The sequence below is a fragment of the Martes martes genome, assembly GCF_963455335.1.
Source record: "Martes martes genome assembly, chromosome: 16".
NCBI classification, from domain to species: domain Eukaryota; kingdom Metazoa; phylum Chordata; class Mammalia; order Carnivora; family Mustelidae; genus Martes; species Martes martes.
In genome coordinates, this window is record NC_137904.1 from 38,998,080 (window position 1) to 39,018,581 (window position 20,502).

General features: G+C 39.9%; 1 protein-coding gene across 4 annotated transcripts in view; it reads left to right on the plus strand.

Moving 5' to 3' along the window:
• MBTD1 (mbt domain containing 1) overlaps nt 1–20,502 on the plus strand; it is a 67,104-nt gene that overhangs the window by 34,599 nt on the left and 12,003 nt on the right. For 2 of the 4 annotated variants that reach the window (XM_080826252.1, XM_080826250.1), the window contains exons 6-13: nt 1,074–1,153; nt 10,707–10,824; nt 13,455–13,589; nt 13,884–13,972; nt 14,187–14,421; nt 15,034–15,089; nt 15,432–15,536; nt 20,081–20,228. In XM_080826252.1, the coding sequence (XP_080682378.1) occupies nt 1,074–1,153; nt 10,707–10,824; nt 13,455–13,589; nt 13,884–13,972; nt 14,187–14,421; nt 15,034–15,089; nt 15,432–15,536; nt 20,081–20,228 (966 nt within the window). Of the gene's footprint in view, nt 1–1,070; nt 1,154–10,706; nt 10,825–13,454; nt 13,590–13,883; nt 13,973–14,186; nt 14,422–15,033; nt 15,090–15,431; nt 15,537–20,080; nt 20,229–20,502 lie in introns of all 4 variants that reach the window. The other 2 variants (XM_080826249.1, XM_080826251.1) reach the window with 1 other exon arrangement.

Below are 20,502 nucleotides of genomic sequence, written 5' to 3' on the forward strand. Positions count from 1 at the left end.
AATATCGGTGAATGTGATAGAGGTGAAATATTTGATACTGATTCATTTAGTTTGAATTAATGACATTTTAATTTTGGATTTTTGTTAACTAAGCTATTTCTAGGCCCAGCTAGTATATTATGACATTAGGCTTCCTCATGATTGTTTTGGTTTCAATAAATTATTCTAGAAGAGAGGAGTTGTGTTCCCAAGTTCACAGTGCTTGGGGCAGTATCCTTAGCATTTTTTATTTGGCTTATTATTTTCTGTGTACAGGTTCTCTATGCTGTGGATGGTGGGGAGCGTTGTGGAGATAAAAAGCAAAGAAACAAGACATTTAGCAATCTTTGCAGAGAGTGGGGAGAAGAGAGTAACAAGAGGAAGAGATTGAGGAAAGCATCATTTCTAATAGAAGATTCTTGATAGGAGGGTGACTGGGTGGCTCAGTTGGTTAAGCAACTGCCTTCGGCTCAGGTCATGATCCCAGAGTCCTGGGATCGAGTCCCATATCAGGCTCCAGCTCAACGGAGAATCTGCTTGTCCCTCTGACCTTCTCCCCTCTCATGCTCACTCTCACTGTCTCTCTTTCAAATAAATAAATAAAAATCTTTAAAAAAAAAAAAAAAAGAAGAAGAAGAAGAAGATTCTTGACAGGAAAGCAGAAGTAGGGAGATGTAACAGGAAGTAAAGCAATGAAAAACCCTCCTGAACATATCTGTAGCAGATACCGGATAGAGATCTCATTGAGGTGCCCAGTAAAAGCTGCTTGGGAATAAAAACCCAAAAGCAGTCATGGCATTCTTTGAACACTTCTGCTCTCAGCTGTTCTTCCCCGCTGATTACTGAAGAGCTCTTTCTTCCTTCGCTTTCCAAACAGCTTATACTATATATAGAAGACTTAAACTGCTATTTGTTTGCAGGTATGATCTATGCAAAAGTTCATGTTTATTTAGAAAAGTTCTTAAATCTTTTCAGGAAAAAAAGAAAACTTTCTTTCAAGGTGATAAGTTAATTTTGTATCATTTCACATTGTCTTGTAAATAAAAGGTTTGAGAATTGTAATACATCTAGATGTATTTTTTCCCCCCCAGCAGTATCCATGGAGGGCTTCAGCTGGGGTAACTACATCAATAGCAATAGCTTTATAGCAGCTCCGGTTACCTGCTTTAAACATGTGAGTATGGAATTTCTCACCTATTGAAACGCTTAGTCATTGTTTAAAGCCGAAGATACAATAACATCGAAGTATCTTGTCTTTAGAAGGTCTTTATTTTATACTTTGTCATAAAAATGTTACTTTTTATTATACTTATTAGTAATAAAAACAATTTCTAGAAGTTGTGCAAGTGCTTTAAAGAAATTATCATTTGTGGGCAACCCTCTCAGGTCCCAGGACCTCCCTCTTTGGGAGCTTTGTGCTATCACTTTGCTATTGCTCAATAAACCTTGCTTTCCTGCCCACCAAAAAGAAGAAAATAAAAAGTAAATTATAACTTGAAATTATTCAAATAGGGAAAAGTGCTAGTCTCCTCTAATTTTCATATTAAGCTGAACCATACACAGTTGCTGGTTTTGTATGTCATGTGTATTGGCAGTGTCGTATGGTTCAGCATAATACAAACCATCTATCGTGCATGTTACCTAAATCTTTGTGAGCTGACCTGATATTTCAGAAAAGGAAGGATCTTTCTTCCAGTTATGTTTTTGTCTCCAAAGGTAAAATCACAAAAACAAAGAAGGAACTGTTAGTAATATAGCATTGTGGGCTGAAATATGTGACACATCCATACCAGAAAACCCTTTGCAGGATGTTCTTTTTGGCAAGTAGATTCTTATAGAGTATATGAAGTAATTTAGAATTACGTTAAAAACATTATCCAAACATAAGTTTGTTCCTTTTGCTTCTCTTCCTTTTTGTTAAATGATCTACGATTACTTCTCTCCAGTACTTTTTTGACCTTACTACAAGTTTAATTTATATTTCAAGATTCTATCTGCTATTTTAAAAAAAAATTCTGTTTGCTACTATGTACAAAAAGAAAAGAAAATTTAGAAAATTAATGATGAAATTCTGCTTACACTAAACATTTTTCTAAGTTAGGACTTCACTTTCAAATAACAGCATGTGGGCAAAACTGAGCTTGAGTTCTTGCTGTGGAAACTCAAATGAATTTTCATTAGTTCACGGCCAATACAGACTCTTGATCAAGGCATAGCATATGAAAGCAGTGGTAGAAATATAAACTAAAGCTGAGTTCCTTAATTTGCTAGTTTTCTTTCCTGAAAGTACAGGTGTTCAGCCTTAGTTGGTAGTATAAGTGGGATCCTAGATAACTTTATTCAGTGCAAAGTAGGTGACGTCCTTCACCATAGGGTGGATAGTAGTGTCACGTTTGTGAAATAGATTGAATAAATACACAGCAACAGCAACAGAAAAGAACGGCAAAGCAGATCTTTCTCTTTCCCTCTACAGTTCTTTGTGCTTTTGAGAAACTCAGACTCTGCCTAAGTTCTCAATTACAATAACTCCTTCATCTCAGATACCTGGAAATTTGTTGTCTCTTCTGAATACCCTTTATCTCTTTTCCTGTCTTTAGTATTCTGGGGTTAGTTTATATTTTGATACCACAAACCATGTAAAGCTGTGTTATGTAAGTAGTCAAGGTATTTTTTTAAAAAGCATTTCAAAATCCCAGATGCACATTTTATTTCGTGTCCATGTCTATTAAAGTTCTTTGTAAGAAAAATCTCTACTATAATAATGAAACTGGTTTTGTGTTCAACTCGGCTTTTTTAAGATTAAAGTGTTTTATCATATAGATTAAAGCAGCTAGCCTTATTGTATTATCAATAATGATACTGTGTGCGCTCCCACTTCTCACTCAGGAGCAAAGCATCTGTCACCCAGTGTCTTCCTTCTCCACTCATCTTTCTCTACTGCCTTTTTCTCATTGAGTAGGAAAGCGACTGATAACGATAATTTCTTAGTTTATTTTAGTACAAATGAATTTGCTTTGTTGCCTTAACCAATATCTTCACTTGAATCCCTTTGGTTTCGGTCAGACCTCTTGCTGCACTTGATTTTATCCTTCAGAGCTGGTTCTACCCCCAGGTCGTTTTCTAGGTCTCCAAGGAGAGTTACTGGCTTTGGCTCTAGGACGTCTGTTGTCAGGAGCTGCTGGGAGCGCAAGTCCCTGCCTTGTTTCATCCATCTCCTAGTGTTCTAAGACTCAAACTGCCTGCCCTAACACTGGTTGATCAGTAAGGCCCACTTCTTCTAGACTCCACTTCTGCCTTGTCCCCAACTTGAGCACAAGTTGGGGGCCTTTTCCTGCTCATAGGGGATTATTTTCCAAACATAATTTTAAGAAACATCCAGTGTGTAAGATGGAAGCAGAACTATTCTGATTGAACCAAAAATTGGGGCTGGGAGCAATGCCCGAGCCCTGAGTTGAGTGCCTTGCTGCTTTAAGGTAACCCAACCTCTTCTGGAGTAAGGATCACAGGGAAACAAACACTTTATATTTACTGGCACTTAAGTATGATTGTGATTAGTTTTAAAATCATAGGATTTCAGCAGTGGATCTCTTTTTTTCCACAGTCTATCTTTAAACTTCTGGGAATAAAGTTTCTGCGAAGTATCTCGTAGGACTGTGTCCTCTTTGATAGTTACTGTAATTATTCACAGTGCTTTACTGAGTCACTCAGTTACAGCAGTGTTGACATTTTTTATAATTAGCAAAGGAAATTGAGCCTCAGCTGTTATTAAATATACCTGCTTCCAATCTGTGTATCATTGCCATGTACCTAGTGTATCTTTCATTCTGTGTAGGTCGTAGTTTGGTAGTTTTGAGACTTTTTTCTTTTTTCTGGTTTTTTATTTTGGAGGGGTTGTTTGTGTAAGCTTCAGAATTATTACTCTTTTCCCTAATAGACATAGTCAGGTTAAGAGGAAGCTGCACTGACTGCCCTGGCAAGGATGGGGTGGGGTGGCCAGAACCTTGGCCCCTGACCCTTGGCTTCCCCTTTTCTGGTGGTCTCAGGAGTTGGAAACCACGGAATTAGGTAATAACACTTTTAATTAACCCTAAATCATGCGGTCACAAAACTGTAATATATCTTAAAAATCATCTAGTTCATCTAATCTCTCTGTTACTGTAAATGAAACTCTTGCTACCTTTTTCAGTAGCTGGATTATATTTCAGTTTTGGGCTTTGACCTTCTTTCCATAATTTAAATTTTTTGTTTTTGGGGTTTTTTTTTTCATAGTTTTTAATTAAGCCTCTATAGGGAAAATGTTCCTGTGCTTCTTTTACTCATACACTGCTACCACACAGTATTTTTGACACCAGACGTGCAGGTTTTCCTTATATCAAGTAATTCTCCAACACCAGCTGGGTGTCAGACAAGTCAACTCGGTTCTGACATTGTCTACCTGGAGTTAATCATATCCCTCAAGTTATGGGCTCAGTCCCACAAGACTAGCCCCACTTCTGTTACCAATCTGAAGTCCCAGGTGTTACCTATGCTTATGACCAACTGGCTGCAAATCAGGGTTCTCATGACCTGTTCCTTGAGTTCAGTAACTTGCTGAATGGCTTACAGAGAAACAAATCCTTGCATTTGCCAGTTTAGATTATAAAGGGGATAATAAACAATACAGGTGAACAACCAGATGAAAAGATATATAAGGTGAGATTATGGGAAGGCACATGGAACTTCCTGCTCTCTCTGGGTTATGCCACTTCCTACCAGCCCCATGTAATCACCAACCCAGAAGCTCTCTGAGCCCCATCTACAGATTCCCTCACTATCCAAATGTCCGCTTTATACCACTTCACTTTTACAAAAGGCCTGCATTAGTACTTGCTGTCACCAACCAAAAGAAACCAGAAAAGGATTTTTGCTTTCAGGATACAAAAAGCATTTCCTCACCTTACGCTGTTTTGGCTTACAAAAGGTTTAACAGTTATAGTTATGATTGATTTTATCTACTTAGGGATGGCAGGGGAAGCCTGTATTTTAGAATTCTGATGAAGGCTTCATTGTATAGGCATGATCAGTCATGAGCTCAGTCTCCACACCCTTCCCCTTTCCCAGGGGATGGGGACCGGGGCTGAGAGTTCTAAGCTTCTACTCCTAGGCTGGTCTTCATGGTGACCAGTCCCGTCCTGAGGCTGTCTAGGAGCCCACCCAGAGTCTCCTCATTAGAACAAAAGGTGCTCCTATCACTTAAGAGATTACAAACAATTGAGGAGTTCTATGTCAGAACCCGGGTCAGAAACCAAATGTAAGAACAAAAGATGCTCTTAGTGCTCTTATTGCTTAGGAAATTACAAGGGTTTTAAGAGCTCTGTACCAGGAACAGGAGCAGAGACTGATTACACACACACACACACACACGGGCGCACGCGCGCGTGTGCGTATCTGCATATATTTCTATTTTTTTCAATATATATTTCCTGTTTTTTCACAGCCTCTAAAAGCAATATCTGTATCTATCCTAACTGGAAAAATCCACTATATTACTGCAGTACCAGTTAGGTGTACATTCATGAAATTCACAGGTGATTTTCTTCTAGTAATTTATGTTTGAACCCAAGAGAGCCTCCAGTTGATCAGTGTGTATGCAGAACATTGAATTTTAAAGCATTCTTAATTTTTTTAAAAGAGTGTAGTCCTTTTTTTTAATTTTAATTTTTATTTTTTTGGACAAAGGTATAGAGGGTACATGTAGGCAGAGTGGCAGGCAGAGGGAGAGGGAGAAGCAGGCTTCCCCCTGAGCAGGGAGTCCGATGTGGGGCTCACTCCCAGGACCCCAGGATCGTGACCTGAGCCAAAGGCAGCCACTTAACTGACTGAGCCACCCAGGTGCCCCAAGATTTTATTTATTTATTTGACAGAGAGAGAGATCATAAGTAGGCAGAGAGTCAGGCAGAGAGAGAGGGGGAAGCAGGCTCCCCGCTGAGCAGAGAGCCTGATGTGGGGCTCACTCCCAGGACCCCAGGATCATGACCTGAGCCGAAGGCAGAGGTTTAACCCACTGAGCCACCCAGGCACCCCCACAAGAGTGTAGTCTTTTAAATTGCAGCAGTCCTATTTCCCGTGATTTACCTTTTAAAGTTAAGTAAAACATTTCTTTCTAGACATTATAGCACAGGCCAAAATGTGCTACTATCAAGTGGATGTGAAACACACAAACCAAACCTTTAGTCATGTACTTACAGATTTGAAATTTCTTTCATTTGATACTGGACTGTATACTCTGGTGTCTTTGCTAAGACCAGAAATCATCCTTCTTTTTTCTCCCTTGATAATAGTTGTAGTTTTGTTAGTTTTTTTTAAAAGGCCCTTTGTACACATGTATACCATAACTTTAAAGCTGACTTTAGGGGCGCCTGGGTGGCTCAGTGGGTTAAGCCTCTGCCTTTGGCTGAGGTCATGATCCTCAGGGTCCTGGGATCGAGCCCCACATGGGGCTCTCTGCTTGGCAGAGAACCTGTGTCCCCCTCTCTCTCTGCCTCTCTGCTTACTTGTGATCTCTCTCTATGTCAAATAGATAAACAAAATCTTTAAAAAATTAAAAATTAAAAAAAATAAAGCTGACTTTACTGCCTCCACAAATATACTGGTATCACTTACATGATACATTCTAATCCTCTCTTGGATGCCTGAACTATATGCCAGGTGTTTTGAGAAGGTAAGGTTATCTGCACTTCTTTGCAACATATATCACAAGTGTGTTTTGGATTTTAAGGTCAAAAACACAAGAACTTTTGTTTGTGTATGTACAGTAACAGTAGTTTCTCTTTATAGTAAAACTCACGATCCATTTCTCAAGTATGTGTTTATTATAAAATAATGCATTTCAAGTAAAATTATTTTTTGGCTTTTTTCCCTTAGCCTTGATTACACATGCACAGGACTCCACTAAAAGTTGAAATCTCATGTCCTTTCTCACTTAAGTCAGAACCTCCAGGATGTCATCCTGGATTATAATGAATTTCTTTCTAATGGAAATAAAGCTTTAGTTAGTTCCTGGCACTTGTTAGTGCTCCAGCCGAGTTAGCTGTCACGGGTCTCACCGTACAATAGAATTTGTACAGGAAAACAGTGGACTCTAGAATAAGAGAAATCACCTGTCATGTTTTTATGTTTTAAAGAAAGCCTGAATAGTCTAGATTATTTTAATTTTAGTCTGTTTTCTTTTCTTTTCTTTTTTTTTTAAGATTTTATTTATTTATTTGAGAGACAGAGATCACAAGTAGGCAGAGAGGCAGGCAGAGACAGAGAGAGGAGGAAGCAGACTCCCCGTGGAACAGAGAGCCCGATGTGGGGCTCGATCCCAGGACCCTGGGATCATGACCTGAGCCGAAGGCAGAGGCTTTAATCCACTGAGCTACCCAGGCGCCCCTTTAGACTGTTTCTAAAGTGGTTCTTGATTTGATCTCCTGATTGTTCAACAGTATTGACTTAATACATTGTTGTTGGGTTTTTTGATGGTGGGCTATTTTACGCCTTTCAAATTAGTAGTCACTGCTTCCTATCCCTTTTTACACACACATAGCCTTCTCCCATTCTTAATCTTGCTTCCACCCCACGCATCCCATTTTCCTTTTATGCTCTCCTCACACTCCCCCTCAATCCTGCTGCCACCACCTCAAAAAGTAGATTCTGGTCTCAAATCAAAAGGTGAGGGGACTTCTGGAGAAGGAACAATTTTTTTTCCTATTTCAACCAACCAATTCCAATGAGTAGCATTTAGGAGTTCTCCTTTCTGTCTAGTTAATTTCCTGTAATGTTTTCTTCCCTTTTTGGCCAAAAAGTATTTCATCTTTCTCTACTGGATGAACCTTAATAATCATATGCCTGTTAGTCTTTCATTGGTGGCTTTTTGTACAGTTGTCATACCATCGCTGGGATAGATTCTTTCTTGGTTACCTCTGAGCAGCTTCAGGCCTAACTTCTGCCCACTTGTTGAAGATTGTGGGTGGTTATCAGAATAGGTTGGCAGTTCTGTGGAGGGAAATTTGTATTTCTGCCATGAGGCATCATGTGTACAGTGTATCAGCCCTCTGAGAGTCTAGCCATCTGGGCTGTTGGACTATCTGGGAATGTTCTTGAAGTACAGGAAATAAGACTTCCCACCCAGTTATTTTTTTATAGACGACAGTCAGGTGGAGGTTGTCATTCATTTGTGCTGGGGAGCCCTCAGCGTTTGGATCTGGCCATGTCCTGCAGGACCTGATGACAGCTTACCTTGCAGGGAAGGAGAGTCGCTCCCAGATAGCCCTCACGAGTGGCCCTGGAGCAGGAAGTGGTGAAGCAGATCTTCCTGATTTGGGAGGAGCCTGAGGTGGACCTCTCGTCCTGAGTCTGGAAGGTAAATTTGTTGTTACCTGTAAATTATGGTTCTGCTAGTTCATGCTATGCCAATCCAGACTTTCAGAGGTATCCCTCCTGCCAGCAAGAGAAGACAGATGACTTGGATGAAGATGGCTGTCAAGCCCTGGGTCATTTCGTCTTCCACAATTAAGAGTATTCATTTTAAACAAAAGGGCAGATATATCTATGAAATTATCTTATTATTTCAACACATTGAGCACATGCTATGTAGAAACTACAGTGCTCTTTTTGGTTGTTTTTGTTTCTTCATTTTTTGTTTCTTAGAGTAAACCATATGGATTGGTTTAAGAGGGCCTAGCAGAACCACAACCTTACAGGCAAGAACAAATGTCACTTTCTGCTACTTTCTCCTATACCAATCCAGACTGTAGGGACAAAAACATAATATCCCCCAATAAAGTGAATATTATCCTTATTTTTTATAAGCCTATTGACCCTTTATTTTCTTTAATAAAATGTGACTAAAAACTATTTTCTGCAAATAATTGTTAAGGCAAAAAAAAAAAAAAAAGTTGGTGAAATTGTCATATCTAGCTCTGAGAGGAGTACTCTATGCCAAATTCACTTAGCAGTATGCCAACCTAACCCCCAATTTATCAGCATAACCAGGCTTCTTTCTTCTCAACAAAAAATAAACCCATTCCACAAGATTTGGCAGCCAAACAAAGAGGGGTGGATACCCTGCCTTATTTTAGCATAAATTTAGCTGCACCTGTCTGCTCTAATTGGTTCATCCTCACAGAAATGAAAACATGGTCTTTATGTTAATGTATCTTAGCTTAACCTACGTTACCTATCATCTTTCCAGCCTCTCCTTTTCTGATCCTATCTGCTGGCAATAGGGATGGCCCTACAGTCTAGAATGATATAGGGGGAGATAGCAGAACCTGAAGAGTCCAGTCTTTCAATTCAAAAAGAACAGAAAGAGGTAGTCATAACAGATGTATTGTTTTTTGCAGAGTTCAGGGAGATAGTTACGTGGACCCTTCCAGAATCACAAATATTTGAGATAGGCCACTGTCTCCAAGTACTTCATTGCTTTTGCTACTTAAAGTAATAGCCATAATTTGATTCTGTCTTTGGTGCCCAGATGTACTCTAGTTCAGGATTATTTGACCTTTTCTTCCTCTCCTTCAGAAATGTCATGAACTATTGAGAGGATAGGGGTTGAGTACTATTTTAGGCTAATCCTCCTGTTGGGTTGGCATCCACCAAAGTATGAGAAGCCTTGCATGGAAGACATTTACCCAATATTCAAATTGGCTAGATCGTGTAAATCCTAGATGTCTTTGTTTGGTCATCTTTGAGCTCTGAAGCTGTTTTGTCTTTTCCTGATTTGTTCATATTATCAGGTCTTTGATATCCTTTTCTCTGTGTTCAAGGTTCTAAATTATTTTTAACGAGGAGCTGATTGTCAGAGCCACAGAGACTGTTTAGTATTATCAGCATTCCTAAATTCACTTACTTGATTTAATTAACTGTTGCCTGAACTTCAAATAATTATAAATGGCCTCAAGTTTTAAGGATCAAAATGTAATGGAAATTGTAATTTGGGCATGTTAGACTTGGGAAAATCTCTTCATGATACTCATTTAATCAGTTTTCTGAGTCCTCATCCTAACCAAGTATTGTGGAGGCTAGTGATTACCAGTTCTAACATTGAATGTTTCCTCTTTGTTTATAAGTAATAAATTATGTAACAATTTGCCCCATGGTATGCATCTCCAGAAACTCTTCAACTCCACCTTTTTAATAACTTTACCTGGTGCTTTTGCCACATGTCCGCTTTAACAGACTGTATTTCTGTTTTATGAATTTATCTTAATTTGAAAATACGGATAACTAAGTTTTGTTTCTCCTGTTACTGGAAACCCCATTGCTGATTGGAAGTATTTTTCTTTCTGCTCTTTGGACAGACCCTTTAAAATTAGAGGTTAAGGTAAAGTGTACTCATTAAGCATATATTTTAAAAGTAATAAGTTTCTCTGCTTTGTCCTGTGAAATCTATTGAGTTTGTGATAGCTTTTACAAAAATTGCTGCTCAGGTCTTATATTAGGACAGTATCGAATTTCGAAGTTGGCATGGATCTATTCTAATATATGTGAAATTCTGTTCATCTTAAGCTTGCCCCTGACACTGGCTTTTTCCAAATAGAATTCTGTGAAAAGGGAAATAACAACTCTATTTTTAGAGAAAAATGAATGAATTAAATGGCATTTTTAATTTAATATTTCTGTTACTGATGGGAATGCTTATTTTACATAATATGTTTTGGGCTTTATGTTAATAAGATGATAACTTAATAATTTTTATATGACAGGCACCTATGGGGACCTGCTGGGGTGATATCTCAGAAAATGTGAGAGTAGAAGTTCCCAATACAGACTGCAGCCTACCTACCAAAGTCTTCTGGATTGCTGGAATTGTAAAATTAGCAGGTGAAAGCACACGTAATAATTTACCAGAAAATGCCAGTTATGTTTTTATTAACTTTTAAGAAAGTGTATTTGTAAATTTCACAAATGTTGCCAAGTAAATAATAAATGCAGTAATAGGGTAGAGGGTAGCAATTTTTTTTTTTTTTTAATAAAAAACTGAACAGTAAATACTTTTAGCTTTGTTCACAGTACAAGCTCTGTCATGGTTCCTCAGCTTGACCATCGTATCTTGAAAGCAGCCGTGGCAAGACATAAGTGAATAGGCATGGCTATGTGCTAGTGACACTTTATTTATGAGCACTGAAATTTGAATTTTATATAACTGTCACATGTCGTGAAATGTTATTCTGTCTTTGATTTTTTTCAGCCATTTAAAAGTGTAAGACCATTCTGAAATGCAGACTATAAGAAACATCAGGCAGTAGGCCAGACTGTGGGCCACTATATAGTGTGCCACACCCTGGTGTAGGGAAATACTTGAAATAGTAACAAAAAGTTGAGATGCTAAGAAGAGTGATGAGGTCCATAATACCAAAAGTAAACTAGTGTTGATAATTTCCTATATCTTGGGTTCTTTTTCTTCACTCCCACTGCTTTCCATGTCCCCTACTCCTTGCTACCTTATTGCTTATCACATAAATGCATTAGGTATGTCCTGTGTTACACACTGTGGGCAGGTGATAGGCAGAAGTATAACACCTCGTTTATTCCATGAGCTGCTATCTGCCAAATGATCCCTGCATTTATGATGAGGCGCTTGGTCAGTGGTGCGGGTGGGCACTGTAGTCCTTCATCGGGGTGCAGGAATGGGGCCTACAGCCCCTCAGCTAAGTTGTCCTTCAGTTAGTCAGAGGTCTGATGCATCCTACTCCTTCTAGTCCTCTTTCCAGCCATCCTCCCCCAAACAGCCTGCTTGCTATGTACTGCAGACAGACTTGATTTACTAAAGATGATCTTGTTTTTTTTTGCTCAGGCGTCTTTTTTTTTTTTTTTCCCCCTGCTCAAGCGTCTTTAATCACTTCTTCATCCTTAAAGAATCGAGGTGGTCGGCATTTATAGTTATTGATGAGTTTCTCCATAGACCCCTGGCCAAAGTTTGGTTGCTTCCCAGCAAAAATGCTATCTCTGTTCTGATAAGGCGAGTTCTCCCTCCTTCCTCAGAGAGCCTGTTAGCACCTCTGTGCCTTTGCACAGACATTTTACCCAATTTGGTTCCCAGCTTTTCCTTAAAACGTTCCCCCAGCTATACAAGTATTCTCTAAATGCTTGTGTTGTTCTCTGCACTGTAATTTAAAACAACATAGTCTTTCTGTCCTAGGTGTTTAAGGCAGTTATATTTAAATAGCTCTAAAGATCAGTGTGTTTAATATCTAAGAATTATTTCCACCTTCCATCTCCAGTTTTATATTTCAATTTTATCTAATTATATCATATATCTTATTTTAAGCCACTTTAATGACATTTTAGAATTGAGCCTGATGTTAATCATGAACTAGAACTCAGCAACAGTTGGCAGACTCATAAATTAGTCTGTGAATTACTGAATTTTAAAACTTAAGGTTTTAATGCTATAAATTTTCATCATAGCTTTTAACACATGAAAATGCTGACTGAACTTAGCTCCCTGCCCGGAATATAAATTTGTTGGGCCTTTTTTATTCCCCTGAAGGCCTTAAATAAAATTGAAATCTGTTACCAACAGAAGGTTTATTATAAACAGGATACATCATACACTTTTTGTTCTTTCTAAGAAGTCTTCCCATTTGCTTAGTATGTACACTCTTTAAGTCCTTTCATATACATTTATTTGTGTTTTTTGAACTTTTTTACCTAGCATTTTCACATTTTATTTCCAAATAAATAGGACAGAAAAAATTAGGCGCTTGAGGTAGCCACGTCCAAATTACCCAAAATACTCATCTAAGCAAAGCAGTTTCTTTTTTTTTTTTTTTTTTAATTAAAGATGTGTGTGTGTATGTGTGTGTGTGTGAGAGAGAGAGAGAGACAGAAAGATAGAGAGCACAAGTAGGCAGGGAGAAGAAGGAGGCTTCTCTGCTGAGCAGGGAGCCCGATGCAGGACTCAATCCCAGGACCCTGGGATCACAACTCGAGCCAGAGGCAGCCGCCCAACAGACTGAGCCACCCAGGCACCCCAACAAAGCAGTTTCTTTGAGATGTTAGTTTAACTGGATTTCTGTGACTTACCATAACCTTCTTTCTTTTATTTTCAAAACTACACATTCTAGTAGGACTTTACCACCCCCCATTTCCACTAAGAATTTCTTTTCTAGAATATAAGAAACTCTGGGTAAAATTAAAATACATTAAAAGGGAGGAAGCCGTGCTCTGAAAACAGTTAAACAATGACATTACACAAACAGTTCTCAAAGTTTGATCAGTACACCAGTAGCAGCAGCTTCACCTGGGGACTGGTTCGCAGTGCCTCTTCTCTGCCCCCAGCTCTGCGGAGTTTCAGAGTTTGGGGACGGGCAGCCATCTGTCTGCTCACATGCCCTGCACAGGGTTCTGTTGCGGGTACAGCTAACATCTGACACCCATTACCAGCAGCTAGGTAGTGTTCTGTTTCATTGCATTTTCTTCTTATGTGGTGATTGGTTTGTTGGTTTCAGGTTACAATGCCCTTTTAAGATATGAAGGATTTGAAAATGACCCTGGGCTGGACTTCTGGTGCAATGTCTGTGGCTCTGATATCCATCCAGTTGGCTGGTGTGCAGCCAGTGGAAAGCCTCTTGTCCCTCCTAGAAGTAAGTGGCCTCTTGACCCCTACTGTAATTGAATATATGTACTTCAGTGCAGTGTCACACGTAGTAATATTCAAGGGATATCAAAATTATAATAATACTTTTTGGTTTCACATATCTTATATACTCACAAGATATACTTGTGGTTTTTCTGTTTGTTTTTTGGGTTTTTTTGTTACTCTTCTACAGAACCTTAATACTCTGAATTACAGGGGAAATTGTTGTGGTTTAAGAAAATAGTTTATGAAGCAATTCTGCTCTTTGCTAAAGTGTAACTGGTTATTTCTTTTGTTTTAGCTATTCAGCATAAGTATACAAACTGGAAAGCTTTTCTAGTGAAACGACTTACTGGTGCCAAAACACTTCCTCCTGATTTCTCACAGAAGGTAAAGACAGGATCTTAGAAAGGACTGAAGTGTCAATTGAGAGCTCTAAAAAAGGAATAGCCTGGAAGTTTTTTTAAGGAATTATTTTAATTTAGTGAGCCAGATGATCTAGCTAAATGTCGAGTGCACTCAGTATTTTTAATGGTACAATATTGAAATTATCCGTAGGCCTTTGTCATGAATTCCGAACAGTCTTTGTTTGCTTTTGTTTAAGGTTTCAGAGAGTATGCAGTATCCTTTCAAACCTTGCATGAGAGTAGAAGTGGTTGACAAGAGACATTTGTGTCGCACGCGAGTGGCAGTGGTGGAAAGTGTAATTGGAGGAAGATTAAGACTAGTGTATGAAGAGAGTGAAGATAGAACAGATGACTTCTGGTGCCATATGCACAGCCCGTTAATCCATCATATCGGTTGGTCTCGAAGCATAGGCCATCGATTCAAAAGATCTGGTAAGCACCTGTCACAGGACCACCTGTTGAAAACATCATTGAGGCTAAATTGTACTACCTGGTTATTTTTTCTCTACAGAATAGCAGAGATCAGAAATAGCATTCTAGTGGTCTGGGCTGCTCATTCTGCCTTAATTAGGGAAGGTTCACACCAGAACAGGAGTGTCCTGACTCCTTTATATCCCTTCCACTTGCTCTCAGTTCAAATATAATGCACTTTTGGTCACAGCTACACTTGTTGTCTGAACACTGTTCCTAGCCAGCCCATTTGAAAGATCTGAAGGTAGCCTTTCCCTTTGCACTCAGTTCGAATCAAGAACAAGATTAAATGTGGTTAGACTTAATACTAAACACATTAAAGCATACCTCTAAAGTTGTGATTCCCTGGCTAGGGAATTACCAGCATTCTGACTGGCTGAATGTATTTAATAGCACATTTACTCTGAAGAGAGAAAGACTACTAGAAGATATTTTTCACCATAAATGTAGAAGGCATGTATTTCTGCCATGTTTTAGAGTATACATACCTTGTGAGTTTGAAACCTTCAAAGAAACGTGGTTTTTGGTCTTCTCACAAATGCTGACAGATTAGTATGTAACTTTTCCTTGTAGATATTACAAAGAAACAGGATGGACATTTTGATACACCACCACATTTATTTGCTAAGGTAAGAAGTTTTTATAAGAACCCTCATTTGTAAATTAGGTTTGAAAGAGGGTTGTGGGTTTTTTCCTAACATTATGGAAATCACAATTACATTTGTTCACGTAAAAGGAATTAAGACCTTGTGATCCATAGGTGTCACAACTATTGATTATAATTTTTCTTAAATTCTGTCTGTTTGCCTGAGTTCTCTCTATTCTCTAACGGAAGTTTGAGTTATAATATTAGGTAGGTAGGAGAAGGCATTTGGTATTTTCATCTGATAAGTGTTTTCGAATTGGTAATATTTTAATTGTTAGAATGATAACATTTGTAACAGTGGCTGTGCTTTCATGTAATTCTTTAGGTAAAAGAAGTAGACCAGAGTGGGGAATGGTTCAAGGAAGGAATGAAATTGGAAGCTATAGACCCATTAAATCTTTCCACAATATGTGTCGCGACTATTAGAAAGGTAAGACTATAGGCTTTCAAATTCAGAAATGCAACTGTAAGAATTGGGTTTAAGGCAATAGGAGAACGAGGCCCTTTAACTTATTCATTCTGATTCAGGCGCCTGGGTGGCTCAGTGGGTTAAAGCCTCTGCCTTCGGCTCAGGTCGTGATCTCAGGGTCTTGGGATCGAGCACCACATCAGGCTCTCTGCTCAGCAGGGAGCCTGCTTTCCTCCTCTCTCTCTGCCTGCCTCTCTGCCTACTTGTGATCTCTGTCAAATAAATAAACAAAATCTTTAAAAAAAAAAATTACTCATTCTGACATAAAAGGTATGTATCTTGATCTTCACCAGGGGGGAAGGATACTAGTAAAATAAATTTCAATTTTCATATCAGTGTTTTTTATAACTTGTCAAGATTTTCATCTTGAGTCTGCTGCCTTTATTTATGGAGCTGTATATCCTGAGTTAGAGAATATTTAAGTTACTTCCTGGTCAAAGCTAATCCAATACAGAATTGTAACAAGGCCAAGTTTATCTTCAGTTTCCTGGTTTTTTTCCTTTTGTGCCTTTTTTCTTCTTTTGATAATACTTTATTTCTTTCTTTTTTCCTCTCCTGAAGCTCCATTTATGAAAGGTTCTAGAAGAGTTGTTCTTAGGGCTCCTGGGTGGTTGTGTCATTAGGTATCTACCTTCGGCTCGGGTCATGATCCTAGGGTCCTGGGATCTAGCGCCACACTGGGCTCCCTCCTGGGTGGGAAGCTTGCTTCTCCCTCCTACTTCCTCTGTTTGTGTTCCTGCTCTCGCTCTCTCTCTCTCTGCCAAATAAATAAATAAAATTAAAAAAAAAAAAAAAAAAAGACTGATTCTCAATTCAAGTAGGCATAAGAATACGAATACCCTGGGAAACTTAAAAAAAATAAAAGTGACCAGACCTCTTAAGTGTCCACCCCATCCCTGTTCTGATTTCATCAGTCTGCCGGGGGGGCCTTAGTATTGACTTTTTTTTTTTTTTAAGTCTCCAGGTAATTGTCCATTTCAGCCATGGTTAAGAACCACCGATCAGAATCTGCTTATATAAGAGTATAGCTTGAATTGTTATTTGCATTTCAACCCAGTTTAAAGCCTTGAGCCAAAAGAACTAAAAACAGTAATGATTGCTCCCATGTCCCAGGCTCTCGTGCTCAAGATCACACAGCTAGATGAGACCTGCTCCAAGCCTTTGTTCTTCTCTTTACCTGACTAGTGATCAGAATCACCCAGTAATGATTTAGAACAGATCTCTGGGGCACCTGAGTAGCTCATTTGGTTAAGCGTCCAACTTTTGGTTTCAGTTCAGACCATGATCTCAAGGTCATGAGATTCAGAGATCATGATCTCTGGGTCACGTCAGGCTCCATGCTCAGCACAGAACCTGCTTGAGGTTCTCTGCCTCTGCCCCACCCCCACACGCATGCACTCTCGCACTCACTCTCAAATAAAATCTTTAAAAAAAAAAAAGATTATCTTTAAAAATAAATAAATATATAAATAAAAATAAAACAGAGTCCCATGTCTTACTCCAGACTACTCAGTCAGAATCATAAGAAGAATTACACACAATAATATATTTGTTTAAAAAAGATACAGTTATCTAGGTGATTCTGATAGTCAGGTTTGGGAACCAGTGCCATCGTACCGTGCTCTGTTGCATGAAATGAGAATGAAGTGTCCAGTGAGTATAGCATCAGACTACTTCACTCAAAAATTGCTTAGTTAATACTCGGCCATGCTAGCGTTGGTCTGGACTCTTAAAAGCTTACAGTCTCATAAAATAAGGTAAAATACATGAAAAGAAGTTTGTTTGAGGATCGACTATGACTTAAAGGTACACAGTACTGATGGAATTCAAATAAAGGAGAGATCACATAATCTCAGAGGAATCAGGGAAAGCTCTATAGAAGAGGAGGTATTTGAAAATGTCACCTTGAGGGTTGGGAAAAACAGCCCCACAGAGATGCAGGGAGGAAACTGTTGTGGAAAGAGGATGTGCCCAAAAGCATCAAGATAGGAAAGCACAGTCCGGGTTTGGAAGAGACAGGTCATTCACACAGTACACATCAAACAAGTTGCACTGAGGCATGCCTGGGTGGCTCAGTAGGTTGAGTGTCCAACTCTTGATTTCGGCTCAGGTCATGATCCTCAGAATCACGAGATCAAGGCTCGTGTCAGGCTCCACCTGCAGAGCCTGCTTAAAATTCTTTCTCCCTCTCCCTCTGCCATGTACTGCTCTGCCTGCCCCCCCCCCCCCCCCCCCGCCAAAATACAGGTTGTGCTGAGTATTCTGGCCAAAGCTTCTCTCATAAGGAACAGAAACCCACTCAAGTTAGCTTTAGGAAAGTTACCCTGAGGCCAGGGCAGTCTCATAGACATGCAAGGATGCAGGATGAGAACCGGAAAGCTGTAAACCCAGTGCAATTCTCTCCATCTCTCGGGGCCTCTGTCCCACCTCTTCTCTGCTCTTTCACTTTTGTGGGTGGCTTCTGCTCACTCAGTCTCCGTGTGCAGCTGCTGGCTCCATTCTCTGTGATGGGCTTCCAGCTCCATCTCCAGCCGGTGACTTGACAGCAGTTTAATCCTAATCCCCAGAGAGAGTCTAGCTGAGCCCAGCCTCTGGCTCGGTCCTCTAAGGTTAGATACTAGTCCCCACTCTGGTCAGCTGTAGTGAGAAAAGGGGAAAGGAATCCTATGTGAGTGAGGGTAGCCCTTTCCAAAGGTGTAGGCAAGGCTGTTAAACTCGAAGAGGAAGTTCACTGGGTACATATCCAACATAGTAGAAACAACTAGGAAAAAGGGCACTTTGGGATAGAAACTAAAAGATAATGTGGAACCACGTGAGGCAGGCGTTGTTTTTTTCTTTTTTTTTTTTTAAGATTTTATTTATTTATTTGAGAGAGGGATAGACATGAGCTGGCGGGGGGTGGGGGGTGCCATGGCCATGGGAGACAGAGAAGAAGGCTCCGCACTGAACAGGGAGCTCAGTGCAGGGCTCAGCCCCGATGCAGGGCTCGATCCCAGGACGCTGGGATCACGACCTGAGCTGAAGGCAGGCACTTAACCAACTGAGCCACCCAGGCACCCAGTCATGCAAGCTTTGAATATGTGGTCAGGCCCTCTGAGCTTTCTCTGGTGAACAGCTATGTTGGAAGAGCTTCCTGGTGTAAACAGAGCTCATACCAATGAAATGTTAAGCTGTGTAAGACCGGAACTGTCCAAAGAGGAAGGCTGAAAGCAGTTCTCAAACCGGGTAGTGGAAAGAGAGTTCATGGCACAGATAGAAGGACTAACTTTACGAGGAGTCGTGGGACCCGGTGCTTGCTCACCTTTAAAGCTGGCTTTGACACCCTGCATGGGCTCTCAGAGGGTGTGTTTCGCACTCAGGGAAAAGGCAGGACTAAGACCCTGCAAGGGACACAAACTTCCAGCAGACCTGGAGAGCAGTCGTGGGCATGGAGGTTGATTACTGAAACAATGTGTGTAGGTGATGTCGCCAAAACAGAAAAGGGCCAAGATCAGAAATGTAAGGGTTGGAGGTGAAAGGATGCCACCAACAGGAACAGGAAGTAGCCTGTGATATAATGAAGGTCTGGGAGAAAACGTTTCAGAAAGTTGAGAGGAGTCAGCAGGCGTGGGATACTTCAGGGACACTGAGGTCTGAGGAGGGTGCGAGTTGGAGGAAAGGCACTTGGTCACCCTCTGGTCAGACTTGGTCACTGGTGATTTTAGCATTTTAGTAGGATCGGGACAAATCAGACCACAAAGATTACATAGTATATACCTGCAAGTGGGTCTCTGGGTGAAGTGTCTAGTAGGAGTTCATCTTACTATTCTTGTTCCTTTTCCGTGTTTCAAAACAGAGTATCTTAATAGCTTAAGTGTAATGGAAATTGGGAGACACTTGAAGATAAGAAATAGTGTTTTTGGAGCAAAGTACCAGCGGTAATAGGACAAGATGGGAAAGTTTGTCTTGGGGTGTAGGGTACCATGTCTTAAAACAGGGGTGCAAAGAAAGGAATATGGGAACCCTTGCACAGAGTGACATTAGTTTCTGTTAGAAAGGAGCATGGGTGTGTGTAGCATAAGAGAGTTAAAGCAGAGGCTTGGCGAAGCTGGAAAAGGTTTGGAAAAACTCCTCTGTGTGCTACATCAGAAGAAAGAAGTAAAGTTATGATGAATGGGACTTCAAAGCTCGCCGAGACAGGACAGTTAAATTGGAGACGAGCACTCAGCCCTGTTTCTTGGGGCCACAGCAGCCAGGCACTTTAGCCACTGGCAAAGGCACGATTTGTCCTAGACCTCTGAAGTCACTTCTGTGTAACCCTGCTTTTGTTCTGGTCCACACTGCAATCTACAGAGGTTTTTGATTATCATTTCAGTTAGTAATATAATTCATTGAAGAATTGTTTTTCACTTTGAAGAGACCATTATGTAATAGATTTTCCTTTCTCTTAGAATGTCAGTTTAAAGGGTTGCTTTTATAATAGTGGTATCTAATTTCACATGCCTGGAATTCTTTTAATTTAAAAGGTGCTGGCGGATGGATTCCTGATGATTGGGATCGATGGCTCAGAAGCAGCAGATGGCTCTGACTGGTTCTGTTATCATGCAACCTCCCCTTCTATTTTCCCTGTTGGTTTCTGTGAAATTAACATGATTGAACTTACTCCACCTAGAGGTACTTCATCCTAATATGTACACGGGGTCTTCATCCTTGCCTTCTTTTTACATGGTAGCTATTTACATCATTTAACCCAGCCCTGGATTTGGTGCTGTGTGAACCTATGATATATGCATATGTGTAGATAAACGTGCATATATACAAGAGGTGTGGGGTGCTCTGAAAATATAAAGCACTGTATTCTAGCTAGCTTTAATAAATTATATTAGTATAGAATTTTTCCTGAACATCTATACATTTTATCATATGAATTGGTATTCTCCAAGCCCTG